Below are 19,507 nucleotides of genomic sequence, written 5' to 3' on the forward strand. Positions count from 1 at the left end.
TCTGGCGGTGAAGCTCTCACAAAGCTTGGGGTAGGTGGGTCACCGGCCCCCGCCTGCCTGTCCCTGTCCTGTGCCTGCCCCTGGCCTGCTCACGTGTCCAGAGAGGTGCGGTCTGCCAGTGCTGGTTGTCGTGGGTGAAGCACGTGAGGCCTGGCATGCTGCAAGTGTCGTTGTTCTGCAGTCGCTTGAGCAGCTTGCGGAGCTTCTTCTTGCGCTTCTGCTCCCGCAACAGCCACACCTTGTCCTTCTCCTGGAGACCCTTCCTAGGGGCACGTAGGCCACAGACACTTTGGGCTTCTGAGGGACCCGAGACCACAAGCCTCTGCTCTTCCTGTCTACCCCAGGGGTGGGACCAGCCTTAGCCTTCTCCAACAGACACAGGCGGAGCCATCAGTGGCCCCAGGTCCCACCGCTGGTCCGAGGCAGAGCTGGGACCAGAACCCTGGGCTCCCCTCCTCCTGTAGCCTCCTTCAGCCCCCCAGGTGACCTGAGGAGGAGTCGGGAGGCTCCCCGGACTCCTGTTCGCACCCATCTATGTCCTGGCACCCCCAGAGGTGGGGTTTCAGCAGTTTCACCTGGCCCCACGGGGGTGCCTGGAGGCCTGCTTAGTGTGGAAGGGAGGAAGACACCCACCCACCCTCACCCCCCCCCAAGCCCGGGGGGCAGTGCCCCCTCCCCGCCTCGCCTGAGGCTTACCTGAAAGGATGCAGGCTGGAGCCCTTGTGCTTGAGGCGGCCTCTCTGCTGCGCGTGGTAGCTGGAACAGACTCGGGCTTCAGAAGCCTGCAGGGACACCTGGGCTCCCAAAGATCACTGCTGTTCCACCCTGGCCCTCGCCCTGGGATGGTGGCAGGAAGCTACTAGCTGTCCTGTGGCTGGTAGCTCCCTCCCTGCCTGTTATTCCACGCGTGGCCCGGGGGCCCCCGGCTGACGGCCTTGGGCTGAGCTGGGGTGTGCATGGTCCAGCCAAGACTCGGAGCCAGGCTTGGCTGAAGGTGGTGGCAGCCTTGGCCTCTGGAGGCTGGTTCCCCCCACCTCATGCCTGGTGGGGGCTGACACAGGGGACCTGTGACTGTTAAGTCTTCCTGGAAGGCAGCAGAGATGGTGTAGCCATGCTGTCCCGTGCAGCAGCCACTGGCCTCATGGGGCTACTTTATTTTAAATTGGGTAAATTAAAAAGTTCCAGTACCTTTCAAGATCACAGGAGCCTAGAAAGCCTGTTTCCTTGTTTCCCTGGGCCAGGGCTCCTGGGCAGGACCTTGAGCCTCAAGGGTGACTTCCAGAGTAGCCGGTCACTCCTGTCCTCCCTAGAGCCAGCTCTACATGGCAAGTACCTGCCTCTTGCTAACATTACATAAACTGGGCTTCAGGCTGCCCCCTACCCCGTGGGGGTGGCTTCCTGTGCCCAGTTGGCTGAAAATGGAGCTGTGAATTATTACTGCCACCCCCCCACTTTTCGAGGCAAAGACAGGTGGGGAGGATAATAGGTGGGGGAAAAAAGTGAAAGGGGGCCTTTGCTACCACCTCACCTGATTTTGTGGCAGTCGCATTCTTCTGGGCGCTTTTTCTTCAGATGGCCTCGGACTTCCCTCAGGTTCTTAATTTTGTTCTGCAGGGTTTCGATCTGAGGGAGGGAGCAGGGAAGGTGGGCTAGCGGAGAAGGGAGTCATGACCTGGCCCCTCGGCTGCCCCAGCCCCGCCTTCCTGCCTGTGTCCTGGGCTGCATGGCATAGCTGCACCTGCATTTGTGGGTGCCAAGAGAGAGTCTCCCCCTTTGGCCAGGCTCTAGTGAGGGGCTGCGAGTTTTTTTTTTTTTTTTTTTTTTTTTTTTGTGGTGCTGGGGATTGAATCCAGGGCCTGGTGCACACGAGGCAGCGAGTCATTTTTAAGCCCGTGAACTCTGCGTGGTGGCACACTCCAATAATCCTAGTGGCTCTGGAGGCTGAGGCAGGAGGATTGTGAGGACAAAGGCAGCCTCAGCAACTTAGTGAGACCCTGTCTCTAAATTCAAAACAAAACTAGTGTTTTAGCATGGATGGCTTGTCACTCAGAGGGCGTCTGGGCTCAGCCACTTCTGCAAGGAGGTTGTCTGCAGGTGCCGGGACTGATGCCCCTGTCCCTGGGTGGTGGATTCTGTGGGGACCTCTCTTGCCTCTCCCCTGGCCTCTCCACACCCCCAGCCCTGGCCCCGCTGAGGTCCCCCTCAGGCTGCCAAGCCATGGTGCCTGAGGAGACACCCCTGACCCTTGGTTTGCTCACCTCGTGGTCTATGTGCAGCTTGTGGTCTTTCCAGGCCTGCAGGGACTTGTACAGGTCCAGGTCACACTGGACTGTGTCATTCTCCAGGATGTAGCACCTGCTCAAGAGAAGGGGTCACATGTAGCCCTGAGGGGTAGAAGGGGATCAGCCCAGGGGCCCATCTTGCCCCCTCACCCCACCTGTCGGATGCTCACCGATGGGTCACTTTGATGGGGTTGGGAGCTGAGAAGTCAGGAAGGCCTCCAGTGCCACTGAAGCCCCCACTGTCCTTGTCGTCTGGGTCCTCAGGGGCTCCTGGCCAGTGCCGCTTGGTAAGGTTGCGGGGCTGGGGGGCCGCGTCCTTCAGGCCTACATGGTACATCTCCCCATCCACCTCAATGGCCACGGAGCGGATGGAGCGGTTACGGGTATAGCTGGCTTTGTACTCTGTGGGGGTCAAGGGGGTGACTGGATTAAGGAGGCTGGGAAAGACTGGCCAGGCCCCCTGGGCAGCAGGTCCTCCATCAAGATAGGGCTGGGCTCCCCAGCCTGAGACTGCTGTTGCCTGAGGCTGGCGGGCTCTTGAAACCTAGCCTGGAAGCAGGTCCTGAGTCCCAAGCCCTAGGGCTAAGAAGGGCCTGACCTGGGGAAACTTCAAGAGCTATGCAGGGACAGACATGGACACCGAGGAGGGCTACAGCCACGGCAAGGAGGGTCAGTTCGCAGCAGGAGGAGTCCTGATTCCTGTCCTGATGAATGTCACCAGCATTATGCCAAGTGGAAGAGGCCAGACACAAAGGTCTCTGTTACTAATCTTTAAAGGCAGAAAGACTGCGGGGAGAGAGTGTGAGGCAGTGCCTGCTTTGTAGGTGTGGCATTTCCTTTTGGGGTGATGAGTGATGAAAATGTTTTGGAACTTGTTAGAAGTGGTACAACACTGTATAAAACCGCTTCTAAACTGGGGCTGGGGCTCAGAGGCAGAGCGCTGGCCTAGTACATGCGAGGCGCTGGGTTCGAGCCTCAGCACCACATAAAAATAAATAAATAAAATAAGGGTATTGTGTCCAAGTACAACTTAAAAAAAATGCTTCTAAACTACAAAAAAGTATAACTTTTTTTGGTGAAACTTTGAAAAAGGAGGTGGGGGGCAGAGGGTGCTGTGGCGCACACCTATAATCCAAGTGGCTCTGGAGGCTGAGGCAGGAGGATTGCAAATTCAAAGCCAGCCTCAGCAAAAACGAGGTGCTTAGCAAGTGAGACCCTGTCTCTAAATAAAATACAAAATAGGGCTGGAGGCGTGGCTCAGTGGTCAAGTGCCCCTGAGTTCAATCCCTGGTACCAAAAAAAAAAAATGTGAAGCCTGCGGTGGCCCTCAGCTTGAGTCACTCTTGCCCACCAGCAGTGACCTTGGTGGCCTCCAGGGCAGAGCACTTTTCCGTGAGGTAAAAACCATGGGCAGGTAGGTCGCATCAGACCCTGGATAGCTTGGATCTTTCATATGATTTGTTTAAAACAAGTTTGATCAAGTTGCTGACAAAAAAAAAAAATGTTGTAGTAGTGTAGGTCAGGCAGGAGTCCGCACTTGTAGCTTCTGAGATGGAAAACGGCCCCCATTCTGAAGGATGGAACGGGCAGAGCCTTGGGGGTGGGGCAGCATGTTCTGCCCCCAGCCGCAGCCCCAGGGCTCCCTTCTCAAGCCGCCCCTCCTGCCTGGCCTGAAGCACCTAAGCCCTCTCCAAAAGGTGCACTGTTCTTGAAAAGAAGGGCACAGAACTAGGTATGGCCCAAATGACCACTAGATGGCGACAAAGGCATGCAGGCTGGAGTGAACAGAGGTGGCACTGGAGAGCCACGGAGGAAGGGTTTCTCTTCCCACCTGGCGGCAGCCTCAGGCCTGGCCTGCTGCTCCGCCCTGGGACAGGCTCACCCGTGCCAAAGGATCCACAGGGTCCCTGAGAGCCTAGTCCTCTTCCCCAAGGCCTGGGTCCTTGTCTGGCCCCGGGGCAGCTTTCTCCTTTTGTCCCTGGCGCGACCCTCCCCTAGTGCACAGCGCTGAGCTCGGAGGCCATCCCAGACCTCCTGTGTCCCTTCATCGCACCTGCCTCAGGAGTTAGCTGCTCTGGATCTTTCTCCCGTCTGTCTCCCAGATTTAAGCCCAGGGGTCCCTGAACCACCAGTGTGGCCCTGGACCTGTTGTCGTGAACATGACTTAATGTCATTAGAAAATAGCTGCTCCCTGCAATGACAGAGCCGACCAACTGAGATGGGGACAGTAGGCCGTGAGTGACCCTCAGCTCTCTGTAGAAGGTTCCTGTTGGGAAAGATCCTTCCCCGGCACAGAAGCCACACCCTCTGCCCACCTCACCACTTTTGCTGCCTTGGTTTCTGGGCCTCAGAGGCACCTTCTTGGTACACAGGGTGGAATGGGACCTCATAAGCCCTCGGCCGGGACCTTTGGCTCAAGTGCTGAGTCACTTCACTTCCAGGCAGCTAGGTTCTCATAGGGTGTCACAGGTTGAGGAGGGTGGCATGGAGCAGTGCTGGCAAATTCTCCAGTACCCTGTGAACTGGCATTGACAGCTGCTAGGGGTTGGGGACTTGACAGTTGTCATATCCTTGCCCAAAGTCAAAACCATGCTCACCCCCACCCCCAGGCCACACCTCTCTGTGGCTGACCCACCAAGATCTTTCTGACCACAGGACTTCTGTACTTCTCCTTCCCCTTACCTACAGGGCTTGCTCTGTGCTCACTTGAATGTCAGCCAGCCATCCTTTGTGGACCTGCTACCACATTCCACCTAGTCACTCTGCAGCTGCTGGCTCTGCCTGGCCTCCCCATACCATAGCTGCAATCCTGCTGGGCCAGGGCTCCTCAACCTTGGCACTGTTGACTGCTGGGTGGACCATCCTAGGTGGTTAGGCATATCCCAGGCCTCTATCCCTAGGTGCCAGGAACATCCTGTTGCTCCCAACTGTCCCTAGGCATTACCAAGTGTCTCCTGGGGGGACTGGTTGCCTCCAGTTGAGCCTGCTCTATGCTGGCTGCTCAGAGAGGAGAGACAGAGTGTCTTGTTGGCAGACCCTTCAGAGGCGCTGGAGTCCCCACCAATCAGCCCTGTAGTCTGTCTTTCCCATCCATCAGAAGGGGAGCTCACCCCGTGCTGTTCCCCGGCCCTCAGGTGAGGACTCAGTACACCATGGCTGAGCCAAGTCTCAGCTATTGAGTTGCATTTTTCTTTCCTGCACTAATAGACAGGGCTGGGGGAGCCTAATTGAGCTGTGAGTTCTTGCATTATTCGGGGATTATTGTTGACTGTGTCATGTCCTGAAGCCAATGGATGCTGTGGATGCTGCATAATTGAATCTGGAAGCCAGTCATACTCAGTTGAAAAACAAAATAGCTTAGCAGTTACTCATCGGCTTGTGAGGGTATAGACTTGGAGACGTAACTGGGCAGCCTCGAGGCAGGAGCGGTCCGATGGAGACGGCTGTCTGCTGCATGAGGGAGGCATGCGCTGTGGGGGTGGGGGGGTGGGGGGCACCGTCCAGGGAGCCTGGGAGGTGGCCGCTGTGCCTGCCTCTGGACCCACGTCTCTGAGTGGGCTACTGAGCAGTATCCTAGCCTTAAGAAGGGTTTTCCGACAACACCGCCATGTGGACAGCCCTTGAGGGCATCGTGTCAAGTGACAAAGAGCCAGTCACAAAAAGGCTGATACCTTATAATTCTACTTCTGTGAGGTCCCCAGACAGTCAGACACACAGAGGAAAGGCAGCAGAAGGGTGGCTGCTGGGGACGGGCACACAGTTTAGTTTTCCAAAAGAAAAAGCCCTGGAGCGGGTTGTGCGAAGTGGGGATGCACTTGACCCTGTTCCAACACGCACTACTGAACACGCCTGTTTAAATGTCTAAGATGGTGAACTTCATGAGTATTTTGCTACGATTCATAATAAACAGAGCCAAATCTCTAGGCTTTGGCTGTCTCTGGGTCAGGGGGACCAGAGAAGTGGGCTGCAGGGCGACTGCCCCGCTCTGGAGGGGGACACGGCTAGCCAGCTGACCAGGCCCTGGGAGCCCGAGAGTTGCTTTCAAAGCACGGTTTCATCCCCCTTGAAGGGCAGGCGGGATCTTCCTCTTGTTTTATGAGGGGGACTGAGCTGCCCTTCACTTGCCCTGGGTTCCCGCCTCATTATTCCCAATACTTATGTCCCAGTGAAGTCACCGCAAACATTGAATTAGCAAACACGGAACCCTGTCCTGAGGAAGCCCAGGGTCAGACTCCTGTGAGCCTCTGGGTGGTATCTTCATTAAGTGACCAATACAGAACCCGGCTGGCGTGTGCGTCACTGTGAAGACACCTCGTTCCACCTCGTTCCACGGGCAACTCAGGCCCCACACTACAGCTCCCGCCTGAGGGATGCCCCTCTGACCCCACATTCCCTCCATGAGATGGGCTTCTTGCTCTTAGCGAGCCCAGCCAGCACCTCAGCATAGAACTCGGACATTTAAACTGCAGTTGCCCCCAACAGCCCCAAATATGAAACGCCTGGCAGTAAAAAGGACACTCATCTGTCCACCAGGCAGCAGGGAGTGTTTCAGGGGTTCCCAGCCTCGGCTGGGGCCACGGGTCAGGCAACGCAAGACATCCGCATTTCAAGGTCAAGAATGACCTTGAAAGTGCCTTGAGGTGGATTTTGGAGCTACGGGTGCATTTGAGGGCGGTGTGAGTTTGCAGATGTGGACTCTGAATGGTGAGCATCGGCTTCTTAGCCTGTCCTGTGGCTGCCCCTCAGATCACATCCAGAACACGGTCACTTCCTCTCTGGACACCATGGCCCAGCCCTCTCCACCCTGCTGCCAACAGTTCTGCCAGGCTCTGCTTCTCTTGCCTCCTGGCAGCTGACTGAAGTGGCAGCTGGAGGGACCCTTGGAAAACACAAATCTGATCTGTCCCCTCTGCCCAGAACTCTCGGGAACAGAGGCTCCGGCCTTCAGTCCTGGTGAGGAGCCCCACCTCAGTGCTCTCTACTGCCCTCTGGCCTGGGCTTCCTCTCTGTGCCCGGCTCTTCCTGGCACCTCTCATGCCGTGCAGGGGTCCTGTGGCTGCTCCGCCCACTTGGATGGGCGGCTCATGAGGGGTTTGGCTGTGCCCTGGATTCCTAGAATGACACCTGGCTCGGAGCCAAAGTACTGTCTGCGTGGGGCTCCCCAGGACTCTCCCGCCCCCTCCCGCTGGGACCCACACTTACTCTTCTTGAAGAGTTTTTTCCTTCGTCCTGCCAGGCTCAGCTTGTAGTCCCTGCTGTCACAGGTGCAGGCCTCGCCGCCCTGCCCGTAGTACTTAGGGACCAGGTTGGAGAGGGCTCTGCCGCTGCCACCAGGCCGCACCGGGCCCTTGCACTTGTGTAGCTTCAGCTTCCCCGAGGCGTCCTCCACACACTGCCATTTCTGCAGACACAGCAGGGCCTCAGGTGCAGGGCCTGGGCCACCCGGCTCACCAAACGCACCTTTCCCACGTGGTTCGTCTGCCTTGGGGGGCTCCCTCTCTCTCCTGTGTCCAGACGTTCCAGGTCTCCCCTGCCTCCTGCAGGCCCTGTGCCATGGCTGCAGGTTCCATCAGCCCGAGCAAAATGCTGCTGCAGCCTCCACTCCCTGCCTCCCCTGCCTCCCCACTCCTCAGAACCGTGCTCACCTGGCGGCTACAGCTTTCTTTTTAAAGGGCAAGTTGGAGCGCGTCACTCTCCTACTTAAAGTCTCCCCAGAGCCCCTGCCGCCTTTCCAGGAAGGTGCCAGCTCCCCATCCTGCATGGTCTGGCAGCTGCCCCTCCCCCACCCACCCTCCTGTGGTCTGGGCTGCTGTTCTCCAGCTCTTCAGGCTGGAGCAGTTGGAGCATCGCCACCCTCCAGGCCTCTACCTGGGGTCACTCCTCTGAGGCTTCAGAGTCCACCTCGGCCTCCTCAGCCTTGAAAAAAATCCCAGTTTAGGCTCCCTTGAAATCAGCTGTGTTTGCTCTTTCTGAATACGACTAGTTTCTTAATATTTCTCTTGTGTTTAATTCAAGTTTTTAACCTTAATTTTTTTAAAAAGGCTATTTCCTATGGCTCCTATAAATGGAAACCCAGACACAAAGAGGACACCATAAAAGTGAACACCGTGAAAAGAAGCTGTTTAATCCCCTGGCTGCCTGCTGGGACCTTTGTGCAAATGGCCTTGGCAAGGACCCAGGGGTCACCATTCTTCTGACATGGGGCAGAGCTGCCTGGACAGGGGCTGCCCTCTGCAGGCTCCAGTGCACCACCCGACAGGACTGGGGATCGCAGCACCAGGAGACCACACTTTGGGGGCTGGCCTCGCCGGCCCAGAGGCCCACGCAGGCGCAGGCTGCAGCCCAGGCTGCGGCCGGGCAGGACAGGGGCGGCCTGGCTGCTCACCTGCCCCAGCTGCTCACAGGCCGTCTGGTACTCGGCGCGCTGACACAGGTCCTTCACGCGCTGATACTTGGGCAGGAAGTTCTCCTCCTGTGCATCCACCTTGCCGCTTTCCCTCTTGTGCAGCAGTTTCCTGTGGGGGACATGGGCCTGGCTTCAGCTCTGGGTCACCTTTGCCATGGAGGATGTGGGACCCGCTGACCAGAGCTGCTAATTTTTAAGAGACTTAAGAAATTGGAACTATAAGAAACGTCCCAGTTGGCACGAGTTGACCATAAATTAACAAACGCCCTCCTCCCTCCTGGCCTGGCTGTGAGGTGTGGGTGGAGGAGCCTGCTGGTCCCCCTCCCAGCCCCAGCACTCACCCCCTCTCCACCAGGAAGGAGTCCCGCCAGACCCTCATCTTCTTTTTCAAGTGAAACCTGGAAAAAGAGCGCTCTCCAGCTTCTTACCAGCGGGACCTCCCATGCCCTCCCATTCCCCAGGGCAGGGGAGGTGGCTTGAGGCCAGCCTTGTCCGGATCCTCCTCTGGGCAGAGCCGCTACTTCTCCATGATGGGCTGGTCAGAGTCCCACTCAGCCTGGGATGCACGCATGTTCCAGGAGTCCTGCTCCCCCATGCCAGGAGGACGGCTCTCTAGGGGGCTCTGGACAGCAGGCTAATCACGTTGTCTAGGGTGGGGGTTTCTTGGCTCCACTTGAGATGGGTCTTTTCCATTCCTAGGTGGGTATGCTGAGGCCCAGAGACGAAGTTTCCCCCGGCAACTTGACCCCTAGGTGTCCTGGCTTGCCAGTGTCCCCGCCCTCCAGGCATGGCCACCTTATACAGCTGCTTCGGCTCCCCGTCAGAGGGAGAAGGCTAAGTGGAAGTGGTCCCCTCAGGACGGCAGAGGACAATGTCCCTCAGGACTGGACCCAGTGGGAGGTCACTGAGGAAGCCCAAGGTGAAATAGAGCCTCCAGGCCAGTAACGTGCTTAGTTCCAGGGCTGGCCACTAGATGTCGCCCTTGCTCTCCTCGGTCCCTGCCCTGATTCGCCCACCATTGCCATTCCCTAAGTCTCCCAGGAACATGTCCTCTGGCACTATCTGTCATTAAGCCACAGAGCATGGCCAGGAGGAGCCTGCATTCCAGGAGCTGCATCCAGACTTGCTGACAAGCCAACTCAACTTCCCTGGGCTTCAGATTCCCAGAGGGTACAATGGGGATGCGGCCTCGCTGGGTAACTGGAGAACCAAAATGATATGATCCCCTGCAGAGAACTTAGAGGAGGCCTGGTAGGCAACAGTCCCTCAGTTAGAGCTAACTCTTGTGATGTTTAATTTGTTTAATTTTAGTTCTGGGAGGGTCCTGAGCTCCAGATGGGAAGATGGGATCCTGGAGAGGGATATCCTTCTGTCCCTTAGTAGGTCAGTGGTCAGCATGGAGGGACCCCGGCTCCTGACTCTTGGGAGATGCCCCCAGCCCATGTGATTGGGCCCTGAGCCCATACAGGCAGGGGAGCCCAGCACCCCTTCCCCTCCTCACCGATTCACTGGCCGCTCTGTGTCCAGCAACTTGAGGATGGACTTCCCATCCATGTCCGTGGGGATGTCCAGGCCAGCGATATCCAGGATGGTGGGGGCCAGGTCAATGTTGAGGACAATGTGAGGGTTCCTGGGGGAAGGGAGAGTGGGGACTCACCACCTGGTCACTGGTACCTGCCTCACTTGGGACAGGGGCAGGGGGGAGGGTTTGAGGCATTTGTGCTGCTTTAACCCCAGCATCTCCCCAGATTCAGTGCCCCCCCATTTCCCTTCAGAGCCTCCTGATGCAGCAGAGCGCTGTGGGCTGGCAGCCCGCCTCCCTCAGGAACGCCTCCCGCCCCTCCCCTCTCACTTTAGGAGCCACCCCAAAGCCGGGGTCCTGCCCTGGGCCTCCAGGCAGAGGCCGAGCCAACCCCACCTCTGAGCCCAGCCGAGTCCTTGCTGTTCCCCTCTAGAACCTTCTTCCTCCCCGCCCCTCACCCTGTAGGTCTTTGCTCAACTATTACTAAGGAGGCCTGTGACAGACCCCAACTGCCCCCAGGGCACAACCCTGGGCTCCATCTTAGCCATTGGCCACTTGAGTGTGGCCCAGTCTGGACTTGCTGCTAACCAGCGGTGGGACCCGGCTGTCACCCTTGTGGTTAGGTGCGGGTCTTCAACTCTGTCTAGCCATCTTGCTCCGTCTCCCGCTCGCCCCATGCTTGCTTTGAAGAAGCAAAGATGTCATCATTCTGCCCCAGCGAGGACCCCTGGGCACAGCCAGGGTGGCAGGCTATGTGGGCCGCGTCCTCCACCCTGAACTCGTCCAACCCCATGAGCCCAATCAGAGGCCCTGCCAGGAAGCGGGGCCCAGACGTCTGTCTGCAGTGTGGCGGGCAGGACACGTGCTGCTTCGGGCAACTGTGCAGGTGGCCCCTGTTCTGAGCACAGAGGCCCGGTGTGACCTCCTTCCCAGAGGCCCACTGAGATCTAATCCCCATGTGCCCCATTTCTCCGTCCTGATTCCACCATGGTGTTCCTGCCTGGGGACAAGTGGCTTCAGGGCTGTGCCTGGCACAGGGCCAGCTCCTGCTGAGTGAACGGAGGATGCCTTCTCCCTCCCACCTGGTTCTCCGAGGATGGGAGGTGGGTCTGGGGCCTGAGGCTTCAGTCATCTTTGCCCCTTCTCTTCCCCGGGCCCATGCTGGGTGAGTACTGGACAGGTCACCAACTGTGTCCGGGGTCTGGTGGTGAGACTGGGGAAATGGTTGAAGCCACAGGAGGTGGGCCTGAAGGCTGGGGACGGAGCTGGAGACAGAGCTGGAGACAGCTGTGGCCACAGGTGGTAGATATGCCAGCCACCAGGAGCTGGACGGGGTTGAGCCGTCCATGCCACCAGGGGTGCGGCTCTGGCTTTGGTCGCGTGGCTGTAAGCTCCGAGCTAATCCTGGAGGCCCCGGGACCTGGGGCCGTGGGCTGATGCACTTACAGGGAGCCGGCTTCCACGTTGGGGCCTCTCACGTAGAACGGGACCCTGATATCAAACTCGTACGGCATGGACTTCCCCTTGACCAGGCCGAACTGGCCGATGTGGTAGCCGTGGTCAGCGGTGTACAGGATGTAGGTGTTGTCCAGCTCGCCCGTCTCCACGAGCATATTGTAGATCTGCGACACGGGATGGGAGCTGAGGCGTGGGGCCCTGTGCCTGGCTGCCCCGGCCCAGGGTGACAAGGTGCTGGGGATCCCAGGCCCCTTTCCTCTCCTGCTTCAGGTCACCTAAGCCAGGCCCCTGGGACTGTCCCATTGATAACTGCAGCCCCGCCCCCTGGTCCTCCAGCATGCCCCACTCTGTCTCTTCCTTAACTTGGGCCTGCTGACCCCCTGTATGCTCTGGCTGCTTACTGGGGCAGAGACGGACATTTGTCCCCTACCTGCTGTATCTCATGAACCCTGACCTGCAACATGTGCTCCTGAATGAATGAATGAGTGGGAGGGGCCGGACGTGGCCCTCGCAGGGTCTAGGACAGTGCTGTGCAGCCGAGGCTGTGGTGACGGCAGCCACAGGTCTGAGCGGTCCCCGGTGATGTGGCTGCTTGCTGACAGGGCTGAGCACACTGACGGTGGCCCGTGTGACCGGGGAACTTACATTTTATTGTATTTAACTTAAAGAGCCACAGATAAACACAATGTGAGACACACAGCCTGAGATTCAGCAAAAAAAACCAAAAACCAATGAATTCTAACAGGCCAGACCCCGGCGCCTCGCAGACCCGAAGTGAAGAAGCCAGGCACGCAAGCCCAGGGACAGTGACTCCGTTTACACGAGTGTCCAGAACACCAAGGCCACAGAGATAGGGCTTAGCGGGAGCTGGGGGTGGTGGTAGGGGCTGGGGGGAGATGGCAGAGGGTCACAAAGGGGTTTCTTCTTGGAGTGGTGCAAATGTCCTAAACCACTGAATTCTACCCTTTAGTTGGGTGAACTGAATGGCGTGTGAGTTACATCTCAAAGCTGGTAAAAATGCAATGAAGGAAAAACAAAACAAAAAATAAAGAAGAAGAAGAAAGAAAAAAGTAGCCCCAGAGCCCAGGTTCAAGTCTCAGGAAGGCGGAGCTGGCGTCTGGGCGGCTCCAAGCCCTCTTCCTAGTCTAGGCAGTGCCTCGCACTCTGCCTTTGGCTTCTGGTCCCCTCTGTCTAGTGACCTTCAAGAGAACCCTGAAGGCAGGGAGGCCCAGCCCTGGCCTGGCTGGGGGTCAGGCCACACCTGGCGGGAGGCCTACCGTCTCCATGGAGTCGTCCACAGACATGAGGGTCTGGAGGCGTTTGCGCTGCAGCATGTTGGTGAACTCCATGTGGATGGGCTTCATGGGCCCTGTGTAGCGCATGATCCAGTGCTTGTCTGGGTTGGGTGCGTAGTTGTAGCTCGGCGTGCTGGGGGCAGACAGACAGACAGCGTCAGGCCCCTGGCCCAGGCCCCGGAGTTGCCTTGGGTGTGCCCCACCCGGTGTGGGGGACTGCCTGCTCCACTTGGGGGCAAGTGAACACCGGCAGGTCAGGGGCTCTGCTGATCACGGGCCTGGCCTCCTCCGCATGAGAGGGGCGCCTCTGGGAGGCCCAGTGTTAAGTCACCTTGAGCCAGAACTGCGAAACACAGGCCCCTTTTGTCTCTCAGGCCAAAGTCTCAACTTGGAGCTAGTTTTTCTTTGCCTCTTGTCTGGTGTTTGCTCCTCTCCTTTTAAAAGAATGAAGAAGTAGCCAAGCACAGTAGCACAGGCCTGTACGGCCCCTTGGACGGCTGAGACAGGAGGATTCAAGTTTGAGGCCAGTCTCAGCAATTTAGCAAGGCCCTAAGCAACTTATGAGACCCTGTCTTAAAAAACAAATGGGCTGAAGTTGTGGCTCAGTGGTAGAGCACTCGCCTAGCATGCACAAGGCACTGGGTTCGATCCTCAGCACCACATAAATGTAAAATGAAGATATTGTGTCCACGTAAATATAAGAAATATTTTAGGAAAAAAAACCAAACAAACAAAAAATCCAAAGAGGCTCCAGTTCAGAGCTTCTAGCAGATCCCAGCAGATGACTCTGATTGAGCCCTGTTGCTGTCCGTGTGCTGGATTTTTTTAGCCACCTTCAAGGAATGGTAAGTGGCAGTCACTGTGGCAAAGTGGAACTACAAAATCTACAAAAAACAATTTTTTTTTGTATCAGGGATTGAACTCAGGGTCACTCAACCACTGAGCCACATCCCCAACCCTATTTTGTATTTTATTTAGAGACAGGGTCTCACTGAACTGCTTAGGGCCTTGCTTTTGCCGAGTCTGGCTTTGAGCTTGCAATCCTCCTGCCTCAGCCTCCTGAGTTGCTGGGATTACAGGTGTGTGCCACCGCGCCCAGCTACAAAATATTCTTTTGCATTAGATTTTGGTTTAAAAAAATAGGAAACTGATTTAGAAATTAAGTACATATAGTTGCGTGAGGCTGATACCCAAATGTCCACATCTGGATACACCACTGACAATTGTCACAATTACTCTTCCAACTGTGGTTCAATCTCCCATTTACTAAAGAGGAAACAGGTCAGAGACGTTCAGGACCTGCCCAGGCTCCTCCCGAGTGAGTCCTGGGCCTTCTGCTGTGTGGCCAACTGTGACTACTGATGACAAATGAACAAATAAATGGTGACCTTCACCGGGCTGTGACCGCAGGCTAGGCACGGTCTGAAGCCACCTTCTGTCATCTCCTTCATACACAGTTCTAGGAGCGGGTGCTGTCTTCATTTTCCATGGGTGACAAATGAGGGCACTGGCCCCAGGGAGGGAAGCTAACTTGCTGGAAAGCCCAGCAGCTGAATGGCCTCTGCTGCCACCTTGTGACCAAAGCCGCCCTGGCCCTGGGGCCTGGAGTCCTCACATCCTAGGTGCTGGGGCTGAATTTCCCCTGGGACACTCCTGTGGAGGGTCAGGTGGCAGAGGCACACAGGTCAACTCGGCTCAGGGCCTCAACCCCTTCTAGACGGTGACATATTCCACCCCAACCCAGAGCGCCTCCCGTCACCTCAGCTCGGGCTGCCGGAGGGTGTCCTGGTGGGGCACGCCAAACCCCACAGAAGGTGGAACCCTCCTGGGTCCCCTGACCCCACCCCACCCCAGTCGGAGCTGACACAGGCGGAGAGGACAGCGCGGGAGAGGAGGGCTGCAGGAGCGGGGCGCGCCCTCCGTCCCCCACCTGCCACATCTCAGGGCCATCTCCAAACGGGCTCGGGTAGAGACGCTGCCGCTCAGTGCTCCTGACAGCCATGGAGACTGTTGCTAAGCGCCCAGCGGAGGTCCCCAGCCCCGACCTGCCTGGACCCTGCAGGCTGATCCGCAGCCTCCCGCCGCTAAATCCTCCCTCCCCAGCTTCCTCTGATTGTGAGAAGCTGCTGTCCCCTGTGGCTGGTCTGACCCCGTGTAGAACACTTCCAGAACAAGGCCCCCTCTGGGGCTGAGCAGATGAGAGGTGGGGGGTCCTGGGGTGGGGCCGCAGCCTGCCTCCGAGAGCTTCGGCCTGTGGGAAGACCACCCGCAGGCCAAGGGGCCACGCTCCAGGTCGTCCTCAGCCACCACCCGAGTCCACAGGGAGCTAGGCTGGAGCCTGCCCTGGAGGGTCTGCAGCGGGGGACTCTTGGGGAGGATTCTGAGGCCAGAGGCTGCAGAGCCAGGCCCCATGTGGGGCCCAGCCAGCTGCTGGCCACCTGAATCAAGCTGGGCTCCACATGGCCCCAGGCGCCTGCAGATGGAAGACGTGAGTGAAGCCCTCACCTCCTCAAGCATCCCAGGTACCTGGGTGTCCCCTAAAGAACCCAAAGGACATCCCTTGCCTTTTGGGGGTGCAGAGAAGGGTGACTTCACCCTCACAACCTCTGCACCTGGCCCCTCGTGCCCTGTGACTGGAGGCCCGACACCTGTCAACCTGGCCACCCCTGGGGTTGGGAAGGGCAGCCCGAGCCCCGTGGGAGGCCACAGCTCAGGAGGAGGCCGAGGGCTGCTGGGTGTGGGTCTGCGGGTCTGGCATTGGGCATTTGTAGGTTTGCCTGTTTGTGTGTGTATCTGAGAGTGTCTGCACGCCTGTGCTTTGGTGGCTGTGTCTGTGTGTGTACGCTGTTTTTGTCAGCGTGTCTGTTTGTGTTTATCTGTCTTTGTGTGTGTCTGCACGTCTTTGTACGTATTTGTGTGTGTACTCGCATGCACTGGTGGGTCAGCACACGTGTTTCTGTGTCTATGTTTGAACGTGTTGGTGTGTTGTGTGTGGGGTAGGGATGGTGACTGGGGCCCTGGGCTGGTGGAGTGGAGGGGACAGGGACAGAACCCGCACAGCCTGCCCTAGGAACAGGGACGAGGCAGACTTGCAGGGGGGGCCGAGGTGCGGAGACTCAGGTGGAAAGAGCTGCCCCACGGCCCAGGCAGGACTGTCTCTGGTCCCCCTCCACCCAAGGTTGAACATGCAGCTGCGAGACTTTCTTTTTTTGGTTTTGTTTTGGAAATGATCACACCCCAGAGCCAAAAGAGCCTTCCAAACGCACCTCTGATGGGTGCAGGGGGTTCTCTGCTCCAACAGAGAGCGCTGCTCACTCTCAACTTCTGGAAGTTTCAACTCAACAAAGGAGCAGCAACCCGGGCCGTCTGGGAGCAGCCAGCACCTCCGCGGCAGCAGGGACGCGTCCCACCTTCTCAATGGGACACAGCTGGCCACAGAAGCCACGGGCAGGTGGGGCTGGGGGACCAGGTCCTGGGTGGATAGGTGTGTGGGAACTGGGCAGCCAGATGTGCAAAGGCCAAGCTCCAGCTGGGGGCGAGCACTGACCGGATCTCAGCTGGTCGTCTTCTGTCAACTCCCCTCCCCAAAGACCAGGGCTCAGCCGGTTACCCGCCGCCCTCCTCCCAGCCTCTGCAGTGCGGTCAGAGGTGATCACAGCCAGGGGCCAAGGAGGACAGTGTGTCTGACTGTAATGAAAATTAAACACCTGGACACTCAGATTCCAAGCCGCCCTGTCCTTGTCGCCCTGGAATGTCACAGCAAGGACCGCAGAGTACTGCTCCTAAACAGGAGATGGCGGGAGGCAGAGAAGCCAGAAAACTTTCTAGAAAGACATGCCAGTCAGCTGGATGGAGGAGGACTTGGGGGACAGGCAGGGAGATGGGAAGCTTGGGTGGGGCTGGATTTGAACCCTGCTCTGCCGTTTAGCAGACGGGTGACCTCAGATCCCCGTTCCCTCGCCTCCCTGTGCCTCGGTTTCCCCATCTCTAAAGTGGGGCGGCAGGCCACCTCGAGGAAGGCCTGGATGATGCCCACTTCCTGGTCTTCACAGCTGTGTCACACAGGTGACCACAGCAGAGTGACGGCGTGTCCCTGGAGATGACAGAAGGCGGTGGCTTCCTTCACTTGGCCTCTGTCTCTTCGTGATGGTTTTGTCCATGTTGGGAGGATGCTCAGCTTCCTCTGAGAGGCCCACGTGGCCAGGTAACTACAGCCCCGATGACACCTGGTGGTGACCTCTACCCTGGGAGACCCGGCCTTCAGACACACATCTCCCAGGTGCCCGACACACGGACACAGCGAGGTCGCGAGCGTCTGCCGCTCCACCTGCTAAATGTCTCGGTGATTAGTTGTGTGGCGGCAGCAGCAGCAGCACCAGGTCACTGAGTACCAAGGGACTGGCTGTGACCTAGGTGGGCCCAGGTCTGCCCTCTCAGAAGCGTGTTTTAAATGCAGGAAATAGAACACACAGGAGTGCACAGGAAACCCACCCAGCACGTCCCGTCCACAGGCCTCGCGGTGTGACGATGACGGGGATCCGAGTCAAGAACTGCCCTGCTCTCATCTGTGGCCTCGCTGGCTGGGTTGGGATCCCCCTGTCACCACCCACAAGCAGCGTGTTCCTGGGTTCTTTAGCCAGGACACTGAAAGGGGCAGCTGTGTCATTGCTGCCATACTACTGTCCCCAGAGCCTGGCCCGCCCACCTTTGTGCTACCCGGTGGCTCCTGCAGGGGCTGAGGCTTACATGTGCTGGGATGCGTTGGGGAAGAGGCGTGAGTACTGGGGGGCCGAGTCCTCGGGGCCATGGGGGGCTGCGTGGCTGATGACCATTAGCACCGGCCTGTGTGGGTACATCTTCTTGGACGTGCGGAAGAAGCTCACGCTGTCGTTGGTGATGAGGTCTGTGAGGTAATCCTGGGGACAGACAGGACAACAGGTGAGGGGCAGGCACTGTGCTGAGTGCCCGGCCAGGCACCCTGCCACACATTGGGGACCCAGCAGTGAACAGGACACACTGTCCCTGCCCTGGTCCAGCTGCTGCTGGGGCAGAGAGACAACCAAGAAGCAAAATTCACAGGATGGCGTGAAGCTCAGTGGCCAAAGATAAAGCACAGATGAGATTAGGGAGCAGGGGGACTGCAATTTGTCATTCCCTGTGACAGATATTAAAAGAATAACAGCTAAGACCATCGAGTACTTGGGATGTGCCAAGAACTCACCTGTGTGTCCTTGTCTTAGCTCAGGTAAGTTTTACATAGTCACAGAAAACAGGTCTGATGGCAATCCTTACTTTTCAGAGCAGGAAATTTAGGCACAGAGAAGTTAAGTGAATTGTTCAACGTCACATAGCTGGTAAAGGTGGAAGCCAGGACTCCTGAGCTATGGTTCCTGAGTCTGAAGCCTTAGGACTGTACTGAGGTACATCTCTGTGTCCCTGGAGTGCCCGTGGTGGGGGGCAGAAGCAGAAAAAAGTGTAAATAAAGAACCAGGGAGTTACAAGGTGTGACAGTTGAAGGAAATATGGAGATGTAACAAAGGGTGACTGGGAGCTGGGGTGGAGACATGATTTAGCTGGGACAGTGGGGGGCCTCTCTGAAGAGGTGGCTTTTCTGGTGAGACAGAGTGACGGAAGGGGCGGGTCTGAAGCTCTGTACCACTGGATTTCCAACTCTGCTGCCTGCTGGGATCCCTGGGGGCTTTACTGATGCCTGAGCTCACCCAGAGATTCCGATGTGATTAGCTTGTGCCTAAGCCCAGGTATCAGAGTTCCCCAGAGGACGCCAGCAGGCAGCCAGGATTGAAAATTACTGATCTAGAGGAAGAGTCCAGGCGGAGGGCAGCAAATGCAAGGGCTTGGAGGTGGAGTGGGTGTCCCACGTCTTCCAGGCAGAGAAAGGAGGGCAGGGTGGCAACTGGCTCCTAAGAGGGTAAATGTCACAGTCCAAATGCAGAGGTGACACAGGGAGCAGCACAAACAAAGGCCTGCAGAGGTGTCTCCGGAAAACCAGAGGGCAGCTTGTCTCCTGGGCAGGAGGTAAGAACGTGGCCAGAAGCTGGGGCTTTAAAAGCTCATCCTGGAAGTGGAGACTTAAATTCACACTTAGTCAATCTTAAGCTGCTAGTTCCTCTTAACGACACTGAGTTCTTAAAATGTACCCTGCTTCCTAGAAAGCAGCTCTGTCCAAACTGTCACTTTCAAGAAGAGATCAGAGAAAAAAGGTGAAGGGGCTGTAGGATCCATCCTGAACTGAGGGCACACCACTGTACACACTACAAAGAGTCACGAGCCTGAAATGTGCTCCTTTAGGTACTCTCCAGCCCGTCCATAGCAGGCAGGTGGCTGCGGCAACACTGCTCCCAATAGACAATGCGGCCACCCACTAACTTCTGCTGCTGTCAACCATGCAACGCCTACAGGGATTAACAAGGCAGATGTGTGGTTCCTGATGTGGAAAGTTGTCCAAGGTCCACTGAAGAGAAAAAGCAAGTGATGGACTCAACTTCAGGAGGATTCCTTTTTAAAAATATATATTTCCAGGCAC

General features: G+C 57.3%; 1 protein-coding gene across 1 annotated transcript in view; it reads right to left on the minus strand.

The window, feature by feature from the left end:
* Positions 1 to 19,507, minus strand: part of SULF2 (sulfatase 2) — a 436,121-nt gene that overhangs the window by 4,295 nt on the left and 412,319 nt on the right. Inside the window, exons 5-16 of the mRNA XM_081289584.1 lie at positions 17,710 to 17,879; positions 12,946 to 13,096; positions 11,657 to 11,832; positions 10,190 to 10,318; positions 9,030 to 9,086; positions 8,668 to 8,797; positions 7,485 to 7,683; positions 2,453 to 2,684; positions 2,259 to 2,355; positions 1,529 to 1,623; positions 697 to 756; positions 94 to 263 (exon numbers count right to left, since the gene is read on the minus strand). Of these exons, the coding sequence (XP_081145710.1) occupies positions 94 to 263; positions 697 to 756; positions 1,529 to 1,623; positions 2,259 to 2,355; positions 2,453 to 2,684; positions 7,485 to 7,683; positions 8,668 to 8,797; positions 9,030 to 9,086; positions 10,190 to 10,318; positions 11,657 to 11,832; positions 12,946 to 13,096; positions 17,710 to 17,879 (1,666 nt within the window). The remainder of the gene's footprint in view (positions 1 to 93; positions 264 to 696; positions 757 to 1,528; positions 1,624 to 2,258; positions 2,356 to 2,452; positions 2,685 to 7,484; positions 7,684 to 8,667; positions 8,798 to 9,029; positions 9,087 to 10,189; positions 10,319 to 11,656; positions 11,833 to 12,945; positions 13,097 to 17,709; positions 17,880 to 19,507) is intronic.

The sequence above is a fragment of the Spermophilus citellus genome, assembly GCF_964194105.1.
Source record: "Spermophilus citellus genome assembly, chromosome: 4".
NCBI classification, from domain to species: Eukaryota; Metazoa; Chordata; class Mammalia; order Rodentia; family Sciuridae; genus Spermophilus; species Spermophilus citellus.